Raw genomic sequence first — 24,138 nt, 5'->3', positions numbered from 1 at the left:
CTGTAAAAATATTCCACTGAATACCCCGTGAATATGCTAATGTACCATTATTGCTCTTCCTTTCATGTAAACAGATGTAATATTATTCCTCCCATATTCGTCAGATAAAAACCTTTCCCTAAACCGAAACTAAATTCAGCATTTCACCTGCTTTTTTATGATTTTCAGACAAAAACTGAAAATAATACCAAACAAAATACTCTACCTTTCACCAAACTGTGACCAAAAATATCTTGTTCCCGGTGTCACACTATTCTGCATTTGCCCTCCGTTTCTGTGCCATACAAAGGCACAATGCTCGATCCAAAATCATCTATGAATTAGACAATATATCATAATGAAAGTGATCTCCAACTAAGGCCATATGTTTAAAAAATCCATAACGTTAAACTTAGTTTGGAACCAAAATATTCCAGTTTGGATACCTCACTCCACTAAAAACCTCTTTGGTCTGTTTACATAGCTGTGAGCAAATTGGAGCTGACTTTTCTTGTGCTTTTGGGTTGGTAGCGGTGTACGTGTTGGCGTTCATGTCTGAAACTGAAGCCTCTAAAGAAGCAAGTCTTGCTGCAGGCCTTTTGCAGTCGAAGGCTTTTGACCACTTACCTGACCAGGAATTTGGTGGAAAGTGTTGATGGGTTCCCCTCTTTGACATATCTGGCTGGTTGAGCCAACATTCCGTTAACTCTAAACTTTAAAAGGTAGCATGTGCTATCTTTGTGTATTCTATTCCCTCCTCTGTGCAAGGCAATGATTTCTCTTCTTAACTTTCTTTACTTGTATATATTTCAATCCTGCAATGGAACTCACCATCAACAGTCCAGGTGTTAAATGTATACTATCTCAAACACACGTGATGCAACCAAAGAAGCTCCTGATTGGTTGGATGCGATCTGTCTGAGACCCCAACCAGATTTGGATGATCTTCTAATAATTATATCCAGGGAGCTGTATAATTATGTCACTGCTGAAATAAGATTTGTTAAATTTTGATGAAATCCTTGTAATATTAGTTTTATTTCACTATTTAACTATTCTTGTACAATTTTATTATTGCAAATTTTGAATTTTGTCCAAAAAAAACCTAACAACAAATTGGCAGTGGGTATTTAATAATTTCAGGTGGAACTGTATATTTGAACACAGAACTATGGATGACAAAGAATTTATGTCCTGGTTTATTTTTTTCAACAAAGTCAAAAATTTAAGTTGTTAATGTATATTGTTAATGCAGGGGCAGCTCATACGTCAGACTGTGCAACAGCATTGTAATATATTGTTCTTGAAAGTAAAAAGAAATTAACATTTGCTCGTCATATTCATGTATAGAGCACACCTTTGAAAGTTCTGAATTTGAAGGTGATATCCCCATCACTTCACAAAACATACAGAGACCACCCTAACCCACTCTGACATGAACATGTAAATGCAGGAGTAGGGCCAGAGAGTAAGAATGGGATTCAACCTTTATCCAACATGGAAATCTAACTGCCATCATTTTAGAAGAACTTTCTACCAACTGTGAGATAACAGAAATGTTATGGTTAAGGTTTGTTTCCATCCTTTAGACTGGGCAGATTACAGCTAAAATTATAATTATTTAACCACTTCCTTTTTGTCAAAGTTTTGCTTTAGAATGTAGACATAGAAATTAAGAAATTGTTCTGCATCCTCATTTTGTGCAACTCTCTGGAACACTATTGCACTTTGCATAAGTTGCAAAAGGATTCATGCCCTTTTAACTTTTTTCTTAGTCACGTCAAAAACCATACATTTCAATACACTTCAGTAGTAGCTTCAGTGATTAACCAACAGGTAGTGCACAATTGTTAAGCGAAAGAAAAATAATACATAGCGTGGCGCACATTTTTATGAAGCCCCCACCCTGAGTCAATCGTTTTGCCACAGCTACAGCCACAAGTCCTCTGGGGAATGTCTCTTTCAGCCTCCATCAGGTCTTTCTTTCCAGGATAGCTTCAGCAATCTTCCCATCAAAAAGATGCCACATCACCACGTTTTACTGGCAGGTTTGTAGTTGTGTTGTAGTCTTTTCACTGTCAGACTGAGCAGCGCTGAATTTATACTAAAATTACACACAGGTAGACTCTTCTGAAGGAACGTATATGAATTGAATTTCATTTAGTGGTAAAAGGGGTTTGTATGCATTGTAATTTACATCTAGATTTTCTTTTTAATTTGATCCATATCTTCCTTTCACTTCACAATGATGTGCTACTTTTTGTTAATCAAATAGTTACGTTGTGGTTGTAATGTGACAAACTTTTTAAAAAGTTTAATAGGATCTCAACCAATGTTCCCCGTTATTTTTTTCATGTGTCTGGGCATTCACTGGACATCTGTGAGCAACATCCCACCTGCACACTAAGGCTACACAGGTATTAAACCTGTCCAAAACCTGAGATTATAACAAGTTACATGGCTTACTAAAATAATCAAATTACATCAATAATTTATTTTAGATTACTTAAATTAAATAAAACTGATTTGACCCGATTACATTAAGAAGACAAACACCTTGGATTTTCTTTTTAATGAGCTGTACAGTATGTTTTATGTTAGAGTAGGGGGTCCTGTTAAGGAAGAACTGAGAGACATTGACATATTTCAGAGTTCAAATTTTATTGCAATTAAATTATTTACATTTTGCGCAATGAGATTTAGCACCAGCATGTGGTACTGTGCAGCCTCGCTTCTGTCAGTCGGCTCCAGGGCAGCTGTGGCTACAATGCATCTCACCACCGTCAGGGTGTGAATGTGTGGGTGAATGACTGAGTGTAGTGTAAAGCGCTTTAGGGTTGTCAGACTTGATAAATCACTACAAAAATACAAACCATTTTTATATAATATATATATAGATATATAGCTGTAGTCCTCATGCATGTGCTCTTATAGAAATAGAAACAGAGCTGCTTTATAAAAAACAGAGGTAGAACAAGAAGGCTGGTCAGAAACCAGCAGCCGTGCACTGCAAAGGACTTCAGCTTCAGATGATAACGCCAGCAGAGCAACAGCGCTCCAGAAACAAACTGCAGGTGTAGTGCTAGAAGACAAATTGATTGAAAAATTGATTGCAAAATGGCCCTTACAATCTCAGATAAGCAGATCCCAAAGACGCAGCAATACACGACATGCAGCAGGAGTAACACGGACGGCGCACACCTCCACCTGCCCAACTATAAAGGCGCCTGCCCCACTCGTCTATCAGTGGTGCGCTATAATCAGCACCTGGCGCACACAGAGCGGGACCGTGGAACACCATCTCCCCAGAATTGCAAAACAGTGCAAAATAACAGTTTATGATTATTATTATTATATGCACAGCCTCGAGGGGACAGTAATCCCAACCCTTTTGCGAGGTGATCAAACAATCATACCCAGCTCTGCTGCATGCCTCCCAAGCAATTTGTTGCCAACTACATTTTACTGTGACCTGAAAAAAAAAAAAAAAAAAAAAAAAAAAAAAAAAAAAAAAAAAAAAAAAAAAAAAAGGTTCACAATTCAAATCATTTCATTCCCAACCACGGTTTCTTTTCCCTTCGTCTTCAGATGCCGACTGTGTTTGGACAACTGGATTTCATCAGCAGCATGCGGTCAGTGTGCCAGAAGCCTCAGACAAGAAGCATCACAAAATGTCAGCGCAGCAGGCTCAGCACTGATCTGTACAAACACCCTTATCCACACACATCCTCTTTAAATCACTGCCTTTTAAAGTGTTTTGTTTTCTTGAACAGGCATAAAATATGTTGTATTTTTATGAGGTATTAATTCTTCTTACAGAACACTCTTCGGCAGTAATTAAACCTCGACTCCCAGACGCGCTGCAAGTGTTGACACTATATTCCGACAGATTTTTTTATTTATTATGCATCAACGCTTGTTTGAGGAAAGCCTTATATGCACTCCATCATCTCCGTTCTTCTTGGAGCTGCACCGGTAAGAGTCTTAGATGAATGCAAAGGAGATTCGTATGGGTGAAGGTAAGGTGTTTTTCACTGAGGCTTAGAACAATCTGACAATCTGCAAGGCAGCACTGCAAAATCCCCACCTGTGCAAAGCAAGAGAATTCACCAGGGGAATGTGTGCGATTTGCAATGAAAATATATCCAGAGCAGGTAAGCCATAAAATTGCTGTTTCCAGTGTTGAAATCTTTGTTCCACAGTTTGCAGGTGGAATTTACATACATTAAGTCTGGAAAACAAGTGAGGATCGCGGCTGACGGTGGCATAAAAACCTGTTCGCTCTCCCTTGCTCCCCCCCCCCACTCCTTTTTCACCCTCTCTCTATCACACAGGCAGCTCCGCTTGTTCGTGGTTGCTCATGTGTGGAAGCAGAGCTGGATAGAAAACATATTGCTCCATCAATCACGTCCCATTCTTCCTCAGCTGCACACTCAGCTGCGAGACCGTCTGAAGTTGTGGGGCCCACACAGAATTGTGCAGAAATGCAAAAATTATAAACATTCATGCAAAGGCACCGTATGACTCGATCAAACTGCATGCAGGCCGCTGACCTGATCTCTTTCAAATGAGTTCACACCCCCCTACCCCCACCCCTCCTTCTCTTCGTGCCAGTCCCTGGGTTGACAGAATCTTAATGCACAGAGTGTGGAGTGTCTTCTGTGTTCAAAGAAAACCTCCTTCTCCCCTGTGTAATGCTGGTGGATCAAATGGAAACACGGAGCAAGAGGAAGAAGCAAGATGTCGGTTTTTATCAATGTCTGGCTGATGTATTCAGGAATTTCTGTCTTTCAAGTCTTTGTTTCAACACACAAAAGAGCAAAGCACACAGAACACTACCGTTGCCCACGACAGCAGAGCAAGCCGAGTGAGAGAACGACTTCCTCCCTTCTTTTCTGGGGTATGGTTTTAGCCCATGGGCAAGCGCATATGTCACCTATTTGTACTCCAGAAAGCATTCAGTTACAAGTCGGGGCAGAGCATGAACAAAGGGACACTCACTCGTTTTTCTCCAGAGCCAGGACCAGCTGCTCGCCTTCCACCTCCACCGAGAGCTTCAGCGACACAGGGTGACTCTAAAGAGACAACACAAATCAACAGTGATGTAAGATTAAGCCTGAGATCTGATGACCAAACATGCTGAATGAACAACTAAGTCCTTGGTTTTGTATATTTAATAAACAAAAGGTAATATTTTATTTGTTTATGCAGAAAAAAAATCATTAAGACACAGGGTCTCATTTTCATGGGAAATCTGTTCTAATACTACCATAACAATAACATTATTTCAATAAGAGAAACTGGCACAACACACTGCATACAGCATAAGTATTTATACCATTTAAGTATTTCACATTTTGTCACGTTTTTCCACCAGAAAAATCAATGGAATTTAGAGGATAAACCAAAATCAAGTCCTGCATAACTGTAAAGTGGAAAGTAAATGATAAAAATAAAAATCTTAAATGTGTTTTGCATTCAGCCCATCGGAGTCAATACTTTATAAAAACCAAACCACAGAGATGTGTGTCTACCAGCTTTACAAAGCTAGACACAGAAATGTTTGCCCATTTTTTTAAAGCTCAATCACAATCAGATCTGTTGAGGTGAAAAACAAAAATCTATAAAGATTTTTGTTTTGTTTTTATATTTGTACCCGTGTGTGTCTGCAAGCTTCCATTTGCCTTTCACTTTGCTGCTGGTACACTGGAATTTCCTTACTGAGAAACAATAAAGGTTATTTCTATTCTAATATCAATTTTCAAGTAGTACCATGTATGTTTAGAGCTGTTTTAATGCAGTGAGGGGAATCTCCTCCCCAACACTGTGTTCAGGATGGGGAAAGCAGCGGTAAGGTAAGTAGCTTGATTTGCCATATTGAATCACAGAGAGTGAGCAGAGTTACGCTGGTAGATACGCCACGGTTCAGTCTTTCACCCCCCTCGTCACTGGTGGCTGAGAGGGAGGCTTTGTGGAGCCCAGCAGGCCATAGCCTCATCAGTTTGAGCCGCTGGCTCAAGGCGCTGCCCGAGCAAAGCCCCAAGCCGATGCTGCGGAGGCGTGTTTCAGGACGAGGCAGCAGCTGTCTGCATGTGATATATCTCTATGACAATACCATTAACATTAAAATGCTAGATCAGATATTAATTACTGATATCTGCAACATAATTTTGCTCAGTCAAAACTCTTAATCATGTGCCATTTGTCATCATAAACATCTCCAATTTAACTTTGACTAGTCAGAATGACATTAGCTATATCTTAGATCAAAATTCATACTGTTAGCAATGTCAGTGACATTACGACTAGTCATGATGATGTTATAGATCTATAATAGTAATTCCGGATAGTTAAACTTACTGATTAACTGTTAATACGTCTTGGCATATTCCCACACCAGCGGAGCTACTAACTTAAGCCGGGCATACATTGTACGATATTTTCAGTCGTTGTACTCAGATGCAGCTCAAACTGTACGACGAAACCGCAGGGTTTAAAAGTTCACAGCTCACCATATCTGTTCGTAGACTGTACGGCCCGACGCTCTGGTGCGATCGGACTGCTCATACTGTACGTCTAAAAACCATACGTCAGAGTCAGCCCCACAGAGAGATGGCGCTTGTCAGACTCGTCTACCCGGAAGCCAAACGTAAACAGTAGAAGAAGAAGAAGAAGAAAAAGACGTAAGTGTCGAAGCTCACTGTTAAACACGAGGCTCACTAGAACGAAATGCGCTGCCTTGGCAATTCTACGAGTTGCTCCTCCACAGTTTGACTCCATGTCACACGCACCGCCGCCATGCTTCTCTCCACTTCTATGTTTTTGTCTGAGAAGAAGAAGAACTCCTTTGTTTGCATATGCATTGTGTGTGAGGCTGGGGGAAATCAGCTCGTAGAAGCTCGTAGCTTTGCTTCAACAGCAGGATGCGCTCATGATCACTCACGAGGGCCGACTGAATTTCCAACATGTTTGATTTTCATCCGACCGTACGATTCCTGATCGGGAGGTGGTCGTGAGAGGCAAATCGCTTCTCGTTACCCCCTGTATACTACACGACGCAGGATGCAACTGACACTCGGCACGACTGAAGAATCGGCCCTAAAAAGGGCAAAAAAAAATTATTGTTCAGTGTATGCCCAGCTTTACTTGAACCAATAGCAATGCAGATTCAAAATTCAATGCAAGACCACCGTTTATCCCTAGGAGGGCGCCATACTGACTATTTTAGATGCAAAAGCAAAGTTTCAACAAATTTGTCAAATTAATGACCAGGATATATAAACAGTAGTAATAAGACAACCACATTAACAGTTTAATGGCTAAAACTCGTTTGATCTGGGGGAGAGTTGCTCTGTTAGTAAAAGGAAGAACAAAATATGGGACCCAACACTGAGCCTCAAGGCCACTACGGTCAACATAAAATAAGAAGACAGCTGAAACAAACTTTGTTCTGACTTAAATGTAAACATATTTTTATTTCTATAAAAGGAACCCTAGGGGTGAATCAATTTTAAGAATAGATGTTAAAAGAAAGGTTGTCATGAAATGAAACGTGGCACAAATTCAAAAGGGGTCCTTTGTCTGTACATAACTGGAAGGAGAACCGCAGGACAACTGATTAATATAAAGTGTAACATGCCAATGGTCAAACACCAGGACAATAAAAAAAAAATTGTCATCAGCAAATAGATTAGGCAATGCATCATTACAATTTCCGAACAACATTCTTACCATGTCGTTAAAAGTCACTGGTCCTAATACAGAGCCTTAAGCAACACCTTTAGTGCTATTCAGATAGCATAAAGAAGAACCCCCGACTTAAGACCACTTTTCACCAGAAGAGTCATAAAAACCAGCCAATGGTTTGTTCTGTGGCAAATATTTTTCAAAAGTCTCATATAGGTAGAGCACAGCAGTTCATCACATGCGAGGCTTCCATACAGTCATTTAAAACTTCGGTGGAAGCAGTCACAGCAGTGTGCCAGCGAATAAAGAACTATTTCCCCAGTTGCTATGAAATTGCACATCGCTGTGTTTTAAAATTAACAGAATAACTCAAACTGGTGCTGTCGGAGGCAGTAAAGTCAATGTGTAAACCCTTGTGTGTGGGAGTCAACTCCTTCAATTATGTTAAGACTTTGACTGAGTCACCCAGTGCAGTAAAAAAAAAAAAAAAAAACCTCCAAGATGAGTATTTTCAACAGATGGAAAATCTTTATGAAGCCACTTTGTTTCTTAGAACAAGGGCTGAAAGGATTAGCTTTGTGGTTCCATTCAGATTGACATTAATCCTGAAGAAAGCGGCAAGTCTTCACAAGCCCCAAGTCACGCTGATACACTGATCATCTCTGTTTGAGTCAGATGAAGCAGTTCTGCATCGTTTATGTCACCACTGTCACTTTTTGCGACCGATACAAACAAGGCCACACTAACCTTCAGTTTGGCAAAAATTTATCTTCAATCTCTCATTTTATATATTTCTATTTTACACACACACACACACACACACACACAAACTCAGCACATGTAGTTCAAACTGGGTCAGCTCCTGTAAAGAGCACCGCTCTGGGTTAAGTCATCCATCACCCCTCATGAAGAAGAATGCCGAGTGGATCATAAGAGGATATGGAAGTGAAACACTTAAGGGTAAAGGCTGTGTGATCCCAAGCCTATTTCCCCCCTCTGACAGGTTTCCGCATCTGTGATTAGACTCACTCTGTGAAATCTGTATATGCTGAACCCCCTTTTTAAACTTCAGAGAAAATACAGACTGTGCACTGTGTGGCTGAACTTATTATTAGGGATTTATGCATTTAAATGAGCACTTGGATTCACCTTTGTTTCAAGTATTTTATATTTCACTGATCAGAGACTTTGTTCTGGTGTTTGGGGGTAATATAATCCCAGAGAGAGCTTGTCTGTTTGGTTAGGCCAAAACTAATTTATTCGCAAATAATTGATTCAATAACAAACTGAAATATCAGATTGTTTTCATACCTGCTTGGCAGTCATGTATTTTTGTTTTCAAGGTCCCGGATAAAAAAAAAGAAAAACAGTCAAGGATGATATACTTTATCATATACTATACAGCTATTGGTTTCCAAACTTAGTCCTCAAGGGTCAGTATCCTGCACATCTTACTTTGTGCCCTGGTTCAACAAATTATGGTTCATTAGCAGGGCTCAGCAGAATGTCATGACATGCCAAGAAGGTAGCTGGACCATTTGAATCAGCTGTGTTGGAGCAAAGAAACTTGTGAAACTGACAGGACACCTGCTCTCTGGGACTGGCTTTGGACACTCAAGATTTAAACATTTTACCGATGATCCATTGTGTTTGCGTCCTCCTCGTGATATTGCACAACTGTTTGAACACAAACCATGAAATTTACCCAAAGAAACAACAGCAAAGGTTGTTGCAGAACTGCACAGGACCATCTACAAGTCACTATACAACTTGGATTTTCGTACATTTTGTCCCATGACAACCTGAATCATCAATATATTCTATTTGGGTTTCGTGCTATTGACCAACAATGTAGTTAAAGGAGAATAATACAATATAACAACTAACACATTCATTTGTACCCAGGCCTTTTTCCTCTAACATGCCAGAATAAAATCCAGTACAACCAAATTCCTTTAGAAGTCATCTAAATAGATTAAATAAAGACTTCCTGAGTGTAATTTAATGAATATAGCTGTGAGTAAACCACATCACGGATACCCAGGAACACAGTAGACAGGTCAGGGATGAACGGATGGAATGGTTTAAAGCAGAGTTACTGTATAACAGAAAATCTCAAGCTTTGCACATCTTAATACACTCTGCTCAGTTTATCCCCAAAAAAGTAAAAAAGTATGGCACAAGTGTAAGATATAGCCATCCACCTATAGGTGCACCTCAAAAATGTAGAATATTGTGTAAAAGTGCAATAGTTTTTACCAGTCATCCGAGAAAGTGAAACTCATACATTATATAGAAACATTACACATAGAGTGATATGTTCACAGATTTATGCATCCAAGCATATTGACACAAAATCTAGTGGGAGGAAGGAAGGTGCACTAGCTACAGGGAGAACTACAGCCTTGAGACGATTGCCAAGTGAAATCCATTCAAGGTGCCTGAGGCTTAGGAGAAAAGGAACTGGACTGCTGCTCAATGGTCCAAAGTCCTGTTTTCAGATGAAAGTAAATTCTGCATCGCATTTGGAAATCAAGATCCCAGAGTCTGGGGGAAGAGATGAGAGCCACAGAATCCATGTTCCTTGAAGTCCACTGTGAAGTTCCCACAGTCAGTGATGGTTTGAGGCACCATGTCATCTCCTAGTGTCCGTCCACTGTTTTCTGAGGTCCACAATGAATGCAGGAATCTACCAGGAATTTATAGAGCACTTCTCACCTCTGATAAGGCGGAAGGAGATGCTGATTTAATATCCAACAGGACTTGATACCTACACACATTCCCAAAGGTACCAAAGGCTGGTTAAATAACCACAGTGTTCCTGTTCTTGACAGGCCAGCAAACTCCCCTGATCTGAACCCAACAGAAAATCTCTGGGCAGTTAAGAGGAAGATGATGGACACCAGACCCAACAAGGCAGATGACCTGAAGGCAGCTATCAAAGCAACCTGGGCTTCCATTACAGCTACACAGTGCCACAGGCTGATCACCTCCATGTCATGGTGCATTGATACAATAATTCAGAGGAGACGAGGCCCAACCAAGTATTGAGTGCATAGAAACTGACATACCTTTGCAAAGCCTGACATTTGTGCTTAAAACATCCTTTTTTATTCAAATTTTCTGACACACTGAATTAAATCATCAAAATCACAATTTGTTTTGTCTTATGTGTAATGAATCGATAAAATAATAGTTTCACTTTTTGAAATGACTGGCAAAAACTATTGCACTTTACACAATATATTTTTTTTTTAGATGTAGACTGTGGAGGAGAGCATTTATCAGGTAAGGAGCCAAGATGCCTCCACCCAGGGCTGGAGTGGGACTCATTTTCTCCATGCCTCCTTCTGGCCCACTTTAGATAACAACCTATCATTATTAAAATCATGTAATTATAATCTTACATGTTAAGTCTAGAATAGCGCACTGTCCTATGAAGCCTTGTAATTTTGAAAATGCTTCCAGTTCAGTGCAAGGGTTGCTTCACAATTTAGATTTATTCCAGCATGAGTGCCCATCTCCTACAATATTCTTTACAACATCCTTTTCAACAACATCAGATTTTATCTTCTGTTCAAGTAAGTGTTCAGATATCCAAACCTTAAAAGTGAAATAAAAGAATAGAAACAATAAATAAAAAATGAGGAAAAAATGAAAGTGTTAGTAACACTATAATCCATTTTTTTCTCTGCAAAGAAACGGTTCCGTCACAACTTCGATTTCACAAATATGAGAACGTGAGTTAAAGGGCAAATCTCTGCAGTTCTTTGCGACGTCAGAATGTCCTGTTCTCTATCAAATATAAAGCAAATTAGTGTTCACAGATATCCATTTCTAATGAATAAAACATAATTTAAAAAATGTTTGCACAGTTCTCTGCAAGTTTGTTATTCACAGTATAAGATAACTTTCCAATGATGCCATTTCCTTTTCTTTTTTTCCCCTCCCTTTGCATAAAAGTAGATCCATGAAACATGACCAACCGGGAAACATCAATAAATGCCTGAGCAGTGCACTGGTATTGTTTATTATTGTATCTTTGTCCAGAGAGATGAAGATTTCATTCTCCATACACATGAGAATGAATGTTTCCTCTGGGTCAAAGTGCTCCAGAGTTAGTTTTTTATGATTTCCACGGTTAGGAAACGTCTCTCACACGCTATCTGTGCGATGGACCTTGTTAATAGCAACTTGTAGGCCATTCCAATCACATGGTAGGCATCAGTTTGCAGACTTTACTGAGAGAAGACATGATGAGTTTTTACAGAAGGAACTAATTTTGCTCTCTAGTTCGGCATCAAGCTGTCCCATGGAAGGATCCTCCTCGCTTCCTGGCGGCATTCCACTAAATTTCCTGACAGTAGCCAAATTTCCATCTACTTGTCATGCAAATTTTGAGCAAACGTTTAAACTGTAACAAAAAGGAAAATGCAAATTAAGCATGTGGTGATCCACTGGTTTGGAGCGAAATACTAAGACTACGTAAAGCAGAATTTCATCATAAGTTGATGCCACGCATGGCTGAAATAAACAGGAAGTAGTGATTCTGAAAATGTGATTCCATCTCTTGTTTGGTGCACTGAGCATTTTTTCCGTAAAGCAAAAACTATCTCAAGCGGCCATAAGAATTTTTTTTTTTTTGGAGAAATTGAGGGAGTTAATTTGAATTTTTGACGTTTTTCATCAACCTTTTTTTAACGAGCTGCTTCAGAGTGCATAAGAAAATGTTGATGGAAACACGGCTAGTGTAACCCTCCAGAGAGGACTTTGTTAGTCTGTCCCACTGACACGCAAGGCTGGCGAAAACACTGCATAATGTCCCAACTGTAGCTCTTTTGTCAAACTTGGGAAGACATTTGCTTATTTTTTCCAGAGCTCAGCTAGGGAGTCCGTTTCTCCCTCACATGAGCAACGTTTTGAGGGTCAAGATAGGCAAAATATGAGCAAAGTTTTGCATTGGCAGAACATCTTTGCCTTTATGTTGTAAAGGGTTTTCAGAATCTGCTACAAGTTACCCAGCCACGTTTTAATAGGTCCTGCCAGGTTATGGAGAGCATCGCAGATTAAATAATCCATCTTGAAGACCACTTTACATGTTGACTAGATGATGGTACAAAACTGAATAAATTTCAACAAATCCAACTCTAAGATGTAAGATAAGCTATTTTTTTCTACAAATACAATAGCAAGATATATTGTTTTTGCAGCGTTTTCACTGATGGATGAGGTGCAATCATATAATTTCATGTGATTGGTCAGCTTTTCAAAGTAGACATCAACGCGTTTGGCACAAGATACACTAAAAAAAAAAAAAAAAGATGCAACAGAATAAACTAGAGTATACTACATGTTATTTTTTCAGCTTTTACTATTCACCTGGAATTTGAGTTCGCTGACTGGTTTCCATTCTTGTCCAGAAAGCAGAAGAGGCACTGTTGTCTCAGGATGTTTCGACTTCGCTGTTGGTCCCTGTTCAACAACCACACCCACAAGATTTTCTGTAAAAGAGGACAGCAGAAAATACCATGAACACTTCACAGGGTTCTCTTCAAAACCCTTCGGCATTTGCAAAACTGTGATCATCCACTTGTGGACACAAACAACTTAAACACCAAATTTTCCCCAATAAATATAGTCTTGCCATTAAGCCCACGCCTTGTGTTCATTAACAACATCAGGACAAAGCCTGACAGTAAAGCTGCTTTCCAATCATATGTGTCACTTAAACAGAATTATGGTGTTTAAAAGTGTCACGGCTTTAATGTATCGCTGCCCACAAATAATACTTTTTGAATGCATTTGCTTGTCACGGCAACGATTATCTACACTGACATGCTGGGCATATGTCCACCTCCTTTGAAGAGGCTATCAGTATAATAGTGTCTGTCTTCTCTGCCATGCAGACATGAGCACAATCCCACTAAATAGCACCCTGCCACATTGCGCTGTGAGACCCGCTGGCCTGTATTAGTTCCCCAACTACCTCCTTTTGTCATGTTGTATAAATCTCCATAGATGAGAAATGCAGAGCTTCAGGTTTATGCTGCTGCGACATCTCCGAGCACTCGAGTTGTGTCAAGGATATTTCAGTGGTATTAGACACGCAGCACCTTGCAAAAGCCTTCAAACCCCTTGAACTTTTTGACATTGTCACATTCGTGCGATTTTCATATCTAGAGACAGAAATTTTTGCCCATCTGTCTTTGCAGATACGTACAAACTGAAGCTCAGTCAGGTTAGATGAAGTCTTGCCACCGATTCTCAATAACATTTAGGTCTGGACTTTGAATGGGCCTTTTAAATGTAAAACATATAAAAGCTTAGCATTTCCATCGTAGTGCTTGCTGTATGTTTAGTGTTATACTGCTGTAGGGTGGTTAGGGTTAGGGTCTGCCCCAGTCTCAAGACTTTTGCAGCCTCTAACAGGTTTTCTTCCAGCATTGTTCTGTATTTGGCTTCATGCATCTCCCCTCCAACTCTGGGCAGCTTCCCTACCCATGAGGAAGAAAGCATCCCCGCAGCATAGTGCCGCCACCACCACCAGGAATCGCTGCGGGGATTTTGTTTTCGGGGTGATGTGCAGTTTTGGTTTTCCATTGAAAAAAAGTGTTTTATATGTTGGCCTTATAGAGTTTTAGTCTCATCTGACGAAAGCATTCTCTTCCACATGTTGACTGCATCCCCTCCATGGGTTGTGGAAATGCAAATGGGGCAATTTATGGGTCCCTTTCAACAAAAAGGCTTTATTCTTACTTCTTCCATTAAGGGCAGAGTTGTCCTGTCAACATATTCAACCACCCGAGTTGTGGTTCTCTGCAGCTCATCGAGAGTTACAATGGGCCTCTTCAGTGCTTGTCTGTGTGTAATATTCTCATCGCCTCGCCTGTCAGTGCAGGTGGAAGGACATGTCTGATAAGATTGTGCTGTACTTTATCACATGAAGTCCCCCCCTTAAAAATACATTGAGGTTTGTGGCTGTGACAAGAGGCGGAAAAGTTCAAATGGTAGGCATACTTTCGCAAGGTGCTTGAGCTGTAGGGGCATTGTTTCCCAGGAACACTTTTATCGCCCTCTCTTACTGTTCAAATGGGGTTTCAACCGAACATTCAGATATACTTGCAGCTCTGATGCTTTGCCATTTAAGGGTATATTCACCCTTTAATCCATTGCAGACACCCCCAAGCAACTAGGAGATGATGTTATATGTATCCTCCACCGGAACCAACTTTTTACCCGAGGAGAAGCTGCAATTTCTGTAAATTGTAGAAATCAAGAGTGCACACAGCATCAGAACTGGAGGGAGGATGGGTTCCTGGAGTAATCAGCTTCCTGCAGCGGGAAGTTATTTTGTTCCTAGGGTGTCTCACTAAATCAGCAGGGGTTGTTAGCACCATTTGTTTCAGCACAAACATCCTAAATCAAATGTTTGCTTTTTTTTCCTCTTTCTTTTTTTTTTTTTTGAGGGGGGCTGATGTCCCATCAAGCATTTCCAAACAGCAGGGAAACAGTTTTAGATTGAGGAGCCAGAAATTATACTCTGGGTACAATTTGCGATACGTTTTCAACTTGAAACTTTTTGCCATCTTAATTTAAATCAGTCCATATCAACAGAAAATCCACTCAAGGGAATACACTCATCACAGATTATTATTGCCAGCAGATCCACGGTCCCCTTCAGATTCACATTGCTTGCGTCTTCCTACACATGACTCATCTGCCTAAACTGCTGAGTCTGCTTATAATCCAGCATTATTAACTCAAGTCAGACACGGAGCTCCCCAGCTGAGCTTTGCTCTGCTTATTCTCAAGAGGAAACCACCACTCTGGAGTTCATCACGGAGCTATCCGGGCTGATAGCGGGGGAGCAAGGGGTGACCGGCTCAGCAGTCCTCACCCCACTCCAGCCTGATGAGAAGCAGACCACAGCGAGAATGTTGGCGGCATCACACACACACACACACACACACACACACACACACCAATAAGGAGTTGCGTTCCAGCCTCATTAGTCCCCAGGAAAAAAGAAAAAGCACACCGTGTGAGAGAGGCAGCCATACTCAGTAAGGGAACGTACAGTGAGCCATGAGAAAAATACGAACGAATAAACAAATGTGAGGAGAAAACACATGGACAGTTTTGACAGAGAAAGGTCAGGTCCTTGTTATGGCTGAGCTGATTTGTGAAGAAGAAAACGCACCGGTCCCAAAACGGAAAATGATGATGCCGAGACCTGGCCCGCATCCCTGCCTGATATTTAGTTTATTCAGCATCCAATTCAGTCTATCGCCTCCCCTAGGACCAATTTGCTATTTGACAAAATAGCCACCATGATTATAGGGATCCACAAGCCCCTCTGTCATATTACGGTAACAGTTCTAGGGAAGCAGGGGCTGCACTCAGTCTTAGTGATATGGGAGGAGCTCTGTCATCCAAGGGTAGCTCTGGGTATCTACTGCCCACATAGAAATGAGTTGATGGGGTTTGACCTCTGATTAGGATGAGCATGTTCCAACACAATGGGACCCAAGGACAGACCCAGGACCTGATACAGGGATTGCATTTCGTTTTTGGGCTGGGAATGCCTTGGAATCCCCAATAATGAGCGGGAGAACGTTGCAGATGGAGAACGTACTCCCTCCTAGACTTGAAACCTCTGTGACGGGTCTCATAGGTAGAAGTAGAATGGTAACCTACAGTAGAATGGTAACCTACAGATGGGAAGGCCATAGCATATTACAATAGTCTTTGAGGAGGACATTGAACCAGTATATTGTCTGACTCCTTTACCCTAAAGTCTGCAAGCAAACACCCATTTTGTTAATGTGGTGTGATTGAGTTTAATTCCTGCTCATAAAGGGAATTATTTTGGTGGAAATAGTCTTCAGGCTGATTTGTTTTCCACATGCCCAGTGGAGACATTTGGTAAAGCCATTGTTTAACCAGGTTTTGCTAGCTTGAATGTTATTAGAGTGGGTGTGAGTGTTGAGGGAGGGCTAAAAGTGGCACCAGGACCCCTAGCCTTATTTATATGTTCAATAAAGAAGAACGTAAACAGAGGTCTTAATAAAGCAGGATTCTGGCCATAATCGCCTCCCTTTATGTGCCAATGTACAAGGAGAGCTTGTGTACATTATATTGCTTCAATAAGGTGGTGCTAAGTATGATGACTGCACATCTGTATGTGAACAGAATGTGTATGTTTTCTTTTAGGGGAGAGAAAGGTGAGACCAATCTAACTATAAAGAAATACATGTGGTTTTAGAGCAAAAAAGTAAATAAAAATAAAATATGTATAATGTTTTTTTTTTTATGAGCAGCTGTCATTACGGTTTGTGCTCTTAAGTATCTAGATAATAAAACTGGTTGAACAGAATTAGTAGTAATCTTAAAAATATTTATGTTCTGCAAAATACTTTTCCAAAAACCAAGCATACCAATAAACGTGTAAGTCATTTTGTGCTCTGATCTTGGTCATATTTTAGTTATTAGTCTGCTTTAGTGCTAGAAGTGGGAGGACTTATTATTGCAGGCGGTAGCTGAAGGATTTTAAAACTTAACACTCAACAGTGAGTAAACACAGCATATAAGCAACTCTATAAAAAACATAATCATCATACCCAACTGTATTGAGTGTGTTTTGGAATTCCTGCCACTGACAATGTTCTTTAATTTTTTTTTTATATTTCTGGCTTATCCATCAGCCTAAGTCACATACAGGTTAATATTAGTACTTTCGCACAGCTAGCTCCTGCAGGAAGCTAGAAATATAGATGTTTAACCTCCCTACAGTTGGATTGTAGATGATCTTTAAAAGTTATAGCTACAACTTTTTAATCAAAATGATTCATTTTTTCAAAAATAGTATATCCACAAAACGTCTAGAGGAGTGCAGAATAAGTTAACATTTTACTGAAAAATAAACATAGTATATAAATTATTGTTTTGGAAATTTTGACAGGTCAACAATCTCTAGATATTTACTTCTGGTTACTTTGTACTTTTGTTAACATGAAAGGATTCTGCACCGATAGGAAAAGTATGTTGAAGTCATGTGAAACGGAGCGCATTGTAGTAGCTCCATGAAAGCACTGAGAAATGGCTTCTTCTCAGTTTACATTTTTCTTAGATTCAAGTGAACCAAATAAGAAGAAAAACGATGGTGAACATTTTTTTCAAGCTTTTGAGTGTTGGTGCCGACTTAAGGAACCAATGGGGCTCAGAAGCTACATGGAGGTTATGCTTTCCTTCTCGACAGTTATGTTAAATGTTTGCTAATGCTAACCTGCCATGCTAACAGGCTGGCAACTGGCAGGCAAACAGTAGCGGGTGAGCATGAGTGTGCCACCTGCTGGCAGGGAGGAGTTAAACTTTTAGCCATCTCTTTTAATGGATTTTGCTATGCGGCAACCATTTTAACATAATGTAAAATAGTCAGTAGTAGATGATTTTTATTGTGGCGATGCCAGCTACACTAAGGAGACTGATACGAACCTCATTCTGGTATTAGAACACGCAGCCACCGAAGACCTGAAAGGTTCTTAGAGATGTATCACCCTTACTCTATTTACTGTATTTTAAATTTCAGATAATGGCTTTAACCACGATGAAAAAATACACTAGCAGTCAAATGTTTGGACACTATCATTGAATGTCTTTTCTTTATTGTCATTACTTTCTACATTGTAGATACACAGTGAGGACATCAAAAGTAAATATAATTATGTAGCAAATAAATAATGGTGAAATAACTGAAAACATCTGTATTTGATTCTTTAAAATAGCCCCCTTAGTGTCCAGAGTGCTTTGCAGACTCTTGGCTTTTCCTCAATGAGCTTTATGAGCACTGAAAAACAGAACTAAAAGTCAAACTTTCTTGAAATGAGTGTATTTGTCCTTGATTTCAGCAAGTAAATAAGATTATCTGCCAGTGGAATGAGTATTTGACCCCTGCACTTGACTGCACTTGAAACAAGATGGAGATGAGTTGTTCCCTTTGGAAGAGCAAAAATCTTATTCCACTGGCAGATAATCTTCTTTACCTGCTCAAATATGGGATAAATACACTAATTTCAAGAAGAATTTACTTACTTTTAGTTCCCCTTTTGCAGTGAGGTAGTCACCTGTGATGGTATCTTTAATGAGTTCAAAGACGTATTAATAGAAATGAAGAAAAGCCACTGAATGAGAAGGTGTCTGTCCAAACGTTTGACAGGTAGTGCATGTATGGCAAACAGCAAACAATTTGTATCTTTGAAGCAGGCTGCCAAAGTTCCTAAAGATCTTTGATAAGTTGTCTCTTATATGTAGATATAATGGTGGTTCGTACATGTGTTTAGAAGGCTTTTCGTACCTGAATAATTCAGAGGTCAAAGTAGAGTGGCTTACCAAGCACAAATACATTCTTCTGTCATAAAAAGGAAATAGAGGTCAAACCAATTTTCCACAAGTACAAGAAGGTGTGGCTCCACAGAAGGAATATATAAAGAAATGACAGTTGACCATTTCATGTTACTTTTTATTAACACTCCTAAATGATGCTTCTATAGAACAAATGAGCCGCCAGTGCCGTACACTGACAACCTCCCTAATTTCTTTTAAAATCTCTAGACATCCTGCGTTACAACCCTTTTACAAATTCAGCTTATCTCTTTATTATTCAGTCTTGTCCATCAAAACAAATCAACAACTGCTTGCCATTATTGAACCCCGGAGTCGTCCTTGCACCCAACCATGACTCTCTCTTTGACAAGCAACCAAGTAATAATGTATTCATGGTAATGTTTTCTTTCGCAGCAAAAATGACCTGCTGTTCTTCTCATCTCCGAACTTGATGAGGCCCTGCCCCCCCACCGACAGGCGGCACCTCCCTGAGATAGGATGCGCACATCAATAAGGAGCACCCCAAACAATATTCAGTCTTAGCCTGATGACTGCCACAGTGTAGGCGCACAAGGACATATTCCAAAGTCACTCTGACAGCAGTTTGATATCAGCTTTAAAATGAGACTTTACACCACATTCAGGCTGACGAATACTATTTGACAAGTAAAATCCCCCTGAAGGCAGAAAGCCAAATGAAAACTAATGTCAGCAGCCAACAAGTAACTTGGACTATCGACACTGTGTGTCTGCCTTGCACTTCAGTGCTGTAGAAAGGTATTTGGTCTCAAGTGTTCTTGATTCAACTTCCACACCAAAAAGTATGGTTGTCAGCAACACCTTAAGTATAGTGCATTCACTAATTGCTAAAATATAATTTTTCAGCTCATGACTGGTCAGTCACTGGTCAGTTATAATAAGGCAGAAAATTGTCAAATTCTAGTTGTTGGGAGCGCCTCTAATTTTTGCAGATCTTCATTAGTCTACAATCTGGAGGGTACAGTTCCAAGTTTTAAGATGATCAGAATCAGTTTAATCTCCAAGTTGCTTCATACAACAACAAATTTGCCTTCAGTTCCACTGTTATGACCTGGCTCAAACGCCATATCAAAAAGGGAGACACACACCATGTACAAGAGGCAAGCTGGTCAACAAAACACAGCTGCCCCGTCTGTAAAGAAGTGCCAGTTTAAAATAAGGAGGTCTCTTTTTGGATTGGTGGGTATCCAATCCGGAGAAGAGGAGAACTTGAACAGGAAGTTATGCAGGAGGAAATACAGGCGATGACCCAGGAGAAGGTCTGCATCAAGATCCCATAGTGGAGCTAGCTGGCAGGAAGCAGCAACTGCACCGGAATTTAAATAACACCAGAAAAGAGAAAACACAAAAGAAGGCCACTGGTCGTAACACCTCCCTCCTTAAAGCTTCTTCTGTCAGCAGACATTCTGCAAAACAGAAGAAACAAAAACGTATTTTATGTCTCACTTTAATAAGCTAATATTCCATTAGATTTATCCCAGTTTATCATTATTGCACCGGTTTGTGAATCAGTGACGGTGGTCATGTCAAATAGAACAGCTGAGAAAAGCTTCTCAAGCTCCTGTTGACTGAAACCTCCCTCCAGTCGTTGGAAGTAATGATAACTATTTAAAAGAAAATAAATAGGTCTGTCCATGGTTTACCCCGCCTCACCCGCTTCGCCGCGAACCGGCACAGATAAGCGGGTAGAGAAAATGGATGGATGGAAGTTACAGAGCACGTATTGGAACCGTAAGGAAGGGAGTTATGGATAACTTGTGGAACCTGCTGCTCTAGAGTGACCACACATCCCAGAATAACAGGCCCCGCTTTGGATGACATTTTGGTTCCCGTTTAAAATGGACCCAGATTTGTCCGCAATTTCGCATTTTCTGAATGAGAAACAGAAGGCCTGAAGTTTGCTGTAATGGTTGGTGGGTGCTGTGAATGAAAGACAGAGACCGTGGTCAATGCCCTCACCCACACACACTCACACACACACAAACACATACACACACACACCAGACCTGCACGGCGCCCCCCACACTCACAATCCCGCAGACAATGCATCTCTCCAAAGCAGTCTCTTTTTTCGCCACTAATATTATTCAACTGTTATTTTTGACAGTCAAAATATCTTCCCATGCAGACTCTCTCGTATAGAGGAGTAACTGACATAATCAAAAATGAATATAGAAATAAATGCATGCTCACTAAATAAGTAGAAAATAAATGCACAAAAATGCAGCAAATTAATGTAAGCAATAATCAAATGTAAATATCTGTTATGATCAACTTATTTATTTATTATTGTAATTATCATTGTCCACCATTTGTCCACTATTTATTACTTAGTTTTTAAATGTATTTATTTCTGTCTATGTTTTAATATTTTTGTCTGTTTTGTTCTTCCTTTCTATATTTTTACCCTATTTACTTCTTCCACCCTATTTATTTACACCTGTCCTTTTTCCATTTCTGTATGCATTTCTGTCTCGTTATGTAAATAAGGAGGAGGCAGTCTTAAGGGAACAACTGCTCCCTATTTTATTCTTATGCATTTATTGAGTATGTATTTCTGTATTTCTTTCTAGCTTTATTTTTGACTATTTCAGAGTCAGTCCTTCATACTCTCTCCTTCTTCTGTCATAAGGACCGCAGGTATTGTATGCGTTCGAGTTTGCACCTGACTTGTAGGAGGTACTAAATATAGAAGCAAAAACTGTGCCCACCCTCATTTTCAGCTTTGGAAAGTTGCTTTGTGGGTGGTAAGTTTATACATTTGCATATCCCCTCCCATATGTTTGCACAGTTTGGTCATTAAATGGTAAATCAAGTATGGCTATGCTTTACACTACAGTCAGTCACCCATTCACATCCATACCTTGATGATGGTGACCCTATGTTTGACGCCACAGCTGCCCTTGGGCAGGCTGACAGAGGCAAGGCTGCCATACATAAGCGCCAACAGGCAATGCGAGTGAAGTGTCTTGCCCAAGGTCAACGACTGAGATGGTCAGAGCAAGGCGGTTGAACCGGCGACCCACCAGTTACAGGACAAACTCCCCAACTCTTGTGCCACTGTGGCCCACTGTAACATGTGATCTACATATTCATGAAGCCACTTACGCAAAAATGTTTGTACTCACTGTTCTGCTCATCTTATAGACAGAAATTGCTTTGCTCCGGATTTGAAGGTCAACTTTGTACACACTAATCACTTTGTACTCGTCGTAATACGTACACATTTTTTTGAAAATCAGGCCCTATAAGTATAAAACACAAACTTTACTTCCTAACAGAGACGCTGAGAAGTCATTTTTTTAAGTCCAAGTCGAGGCTCAAGTCTTTGTGGGGAAATTCCACTGAACTCCATTCCAGTCTCAACTCATTCACCACGAGTCAGAGTCAAGTCTCAGATGACTGATATCAACATCAAATCCACAACAGCTAGTGCACCTCTAACCTTTCATTGCTGTATGTTAAGATTTCAAACTTGTACTTTGTCCGTATGTTTAAATTACATTAATTTCTTTTTTCAGTCTTAATACTCCAAAAGCAAATGAAGGATTCTTGCACACCATCTGTGCAAGATTTGACTTTTTAATGGGAGCTCTCGGGCCGAAAGCTCACATTAAAAGGTGACTATTTTTGGCTTCCAGACATGCCCAGGTTGAGCAGTAGACCCGCTACAGCTTCAGTCTTAATATTAACAGTTATGTTTTAACATTTAATTCACAGTCCTAAAAACCTCCTAAAGGCTGATTCATATCCATCCATCACCCATTATGTTCCACTTATCCAAGATTGGGTCACAGGGGCAACAGGTACTGGAGGGAAATCAAGACACCCCTCTCCCCAGCGACATCCTCTAGCTCATTCTGGGGGATCCCAAGGCGTTCCCAGGCCAGACAGGATATAAAGTCTCTCCAGTGAGTTTTGGGTCTTCACTGGAGTCTCATCCCAGTGGATGATCACATGATCGCATGTCCAAACCACCTCAATGAAGCGCATCCTTTCACAGTAGAACATGGGCAGCAGTGCACCACCTGTCAGAGCTGCTGTCTGTAACTCACATAACTTCTTATTTTTACCCTGCATTACATAAGATTTAAAAAAATATATATTAAGAAGACTCAGTTTTCTGAATCCAGGTCATGTTTCAGGTCTTTAGGGCATAACTCTAAGTTGAATCTGAAATTGATTATTCTTGCAACTCGAGTCGGAGTGTCAAAAGCCAGCCGTCATCTCTGCTTCCAAATTACAAAAGAAGTAAAACATTTGTTTTATCACCAGATTTTATATTAATAACATCATTTAAATATATATATATATAACAAAAATTCTAATAAGAAGAGGTTAGGCTTGAATAAAAGAGTTGCAATGGAGTAAAGATTGCATCACATGTACAACTTGAAGCAATTTTACAAGTAACATGCATACAGACATGTGGAATAAATCAAAGCTGAAAGACAAATCAAATTTGGCTCACTTTAACATAAAGTAGGGTTTTAAAAAAAAGAACATTTCAAAGCACATCAATAAGTCTCCTTGGTTCCATATGGAAAAATGTTCATTCTAAAGCAGATCTGATAAAATGATCAGTTTTTCTGCATCAAAAGAATGTGTTTGCAGTCTTTAATCAGAGTGCTGACCAGTTTCGGGACGGCATCCAGCAAAGCTTCTAAGCCAAAATTTGCTTTTGACATCAACCCGTGGGGGGAAAACTTGGCCAACGTTGAGAGCTATTGTTCATTTATTAATATCACAAACTCAATTTACCCCATCAGAGCAGGCAAATGATGCTAATTCAAACGGAACTGTGATTGGGAACAGAATGATGATTTAAGCCATGAAAAGAAACATCAAGCAGACATTGTTTAGTAAATGACCTTGGAGGAAAAGAAAGACAAAAGACTTTTGCCTTTGCTTTTTTATATTCATTTTCTTTTCCCAATTCCCCATTGGCTTGTAAACAATTCAGTTACAGTCAGTATTGACTTCTTTGATTGATTACATTATATTTAAAAGCAATTGCTAGTCAAGCAATGACAAAGAAAAGACAACAGACCT

At 39.9% G+C, this 24,138-nt stretch overlaps 1 protein-coding gene across 2 annotated transcripts in view; it reads right to left on the bottom strand.

The window, feature by feature from the left end:
* The window catches only part of LOC105926454 (disintegrin and metalloproteinase domain-containing protein 12), a 144,024-nt gene that overhangs the window by 103,687 nt on the left and 16,199 nt on the right, over nucleotides 1-24,138 (bottom strand). For both annotated transcript variants that reach the window (XM_012862804.3, XM_036142021.1), the window contains exons 2-3: nucleotides 13,045-13,166; nucleotides 4,981-5,054 (exon numbers count right to left, since the gene is read on the bottom strand). In XM_012862804.3, coding sequence (XP_012718258.2) covers nucleotides 4,981-5,054; nucleotides 13,045-13,166 — 196 coding nt within the window. The remainder of the gene's footprint in view (nucleotides 1-4,980; nucleotides 5,055-13,044; nucleotides 13,167-24,138) is intronic.

This window comes from Fundulus heteroclitus, chromosome 10 (genome assembly GCF_011125445.2).
Source record: "Fundulus heteroclitus isolate FHET01 chromosome 10, MU-UCD_Fhet_4.1, whole genome shotgun sequence".
Lineage (NCBI taxonomy): Eukaryota > Metazoa > Chordata > Actinopteri > Cyprinodontiformes > Fundulidae > Fundulus > Fundulus heteroclitus.
The sequence above is the reverse complement of the archived record's forward strand: the minus strand, read 5'-3'. Positions and strand labels throughout refer to the sequence as shown.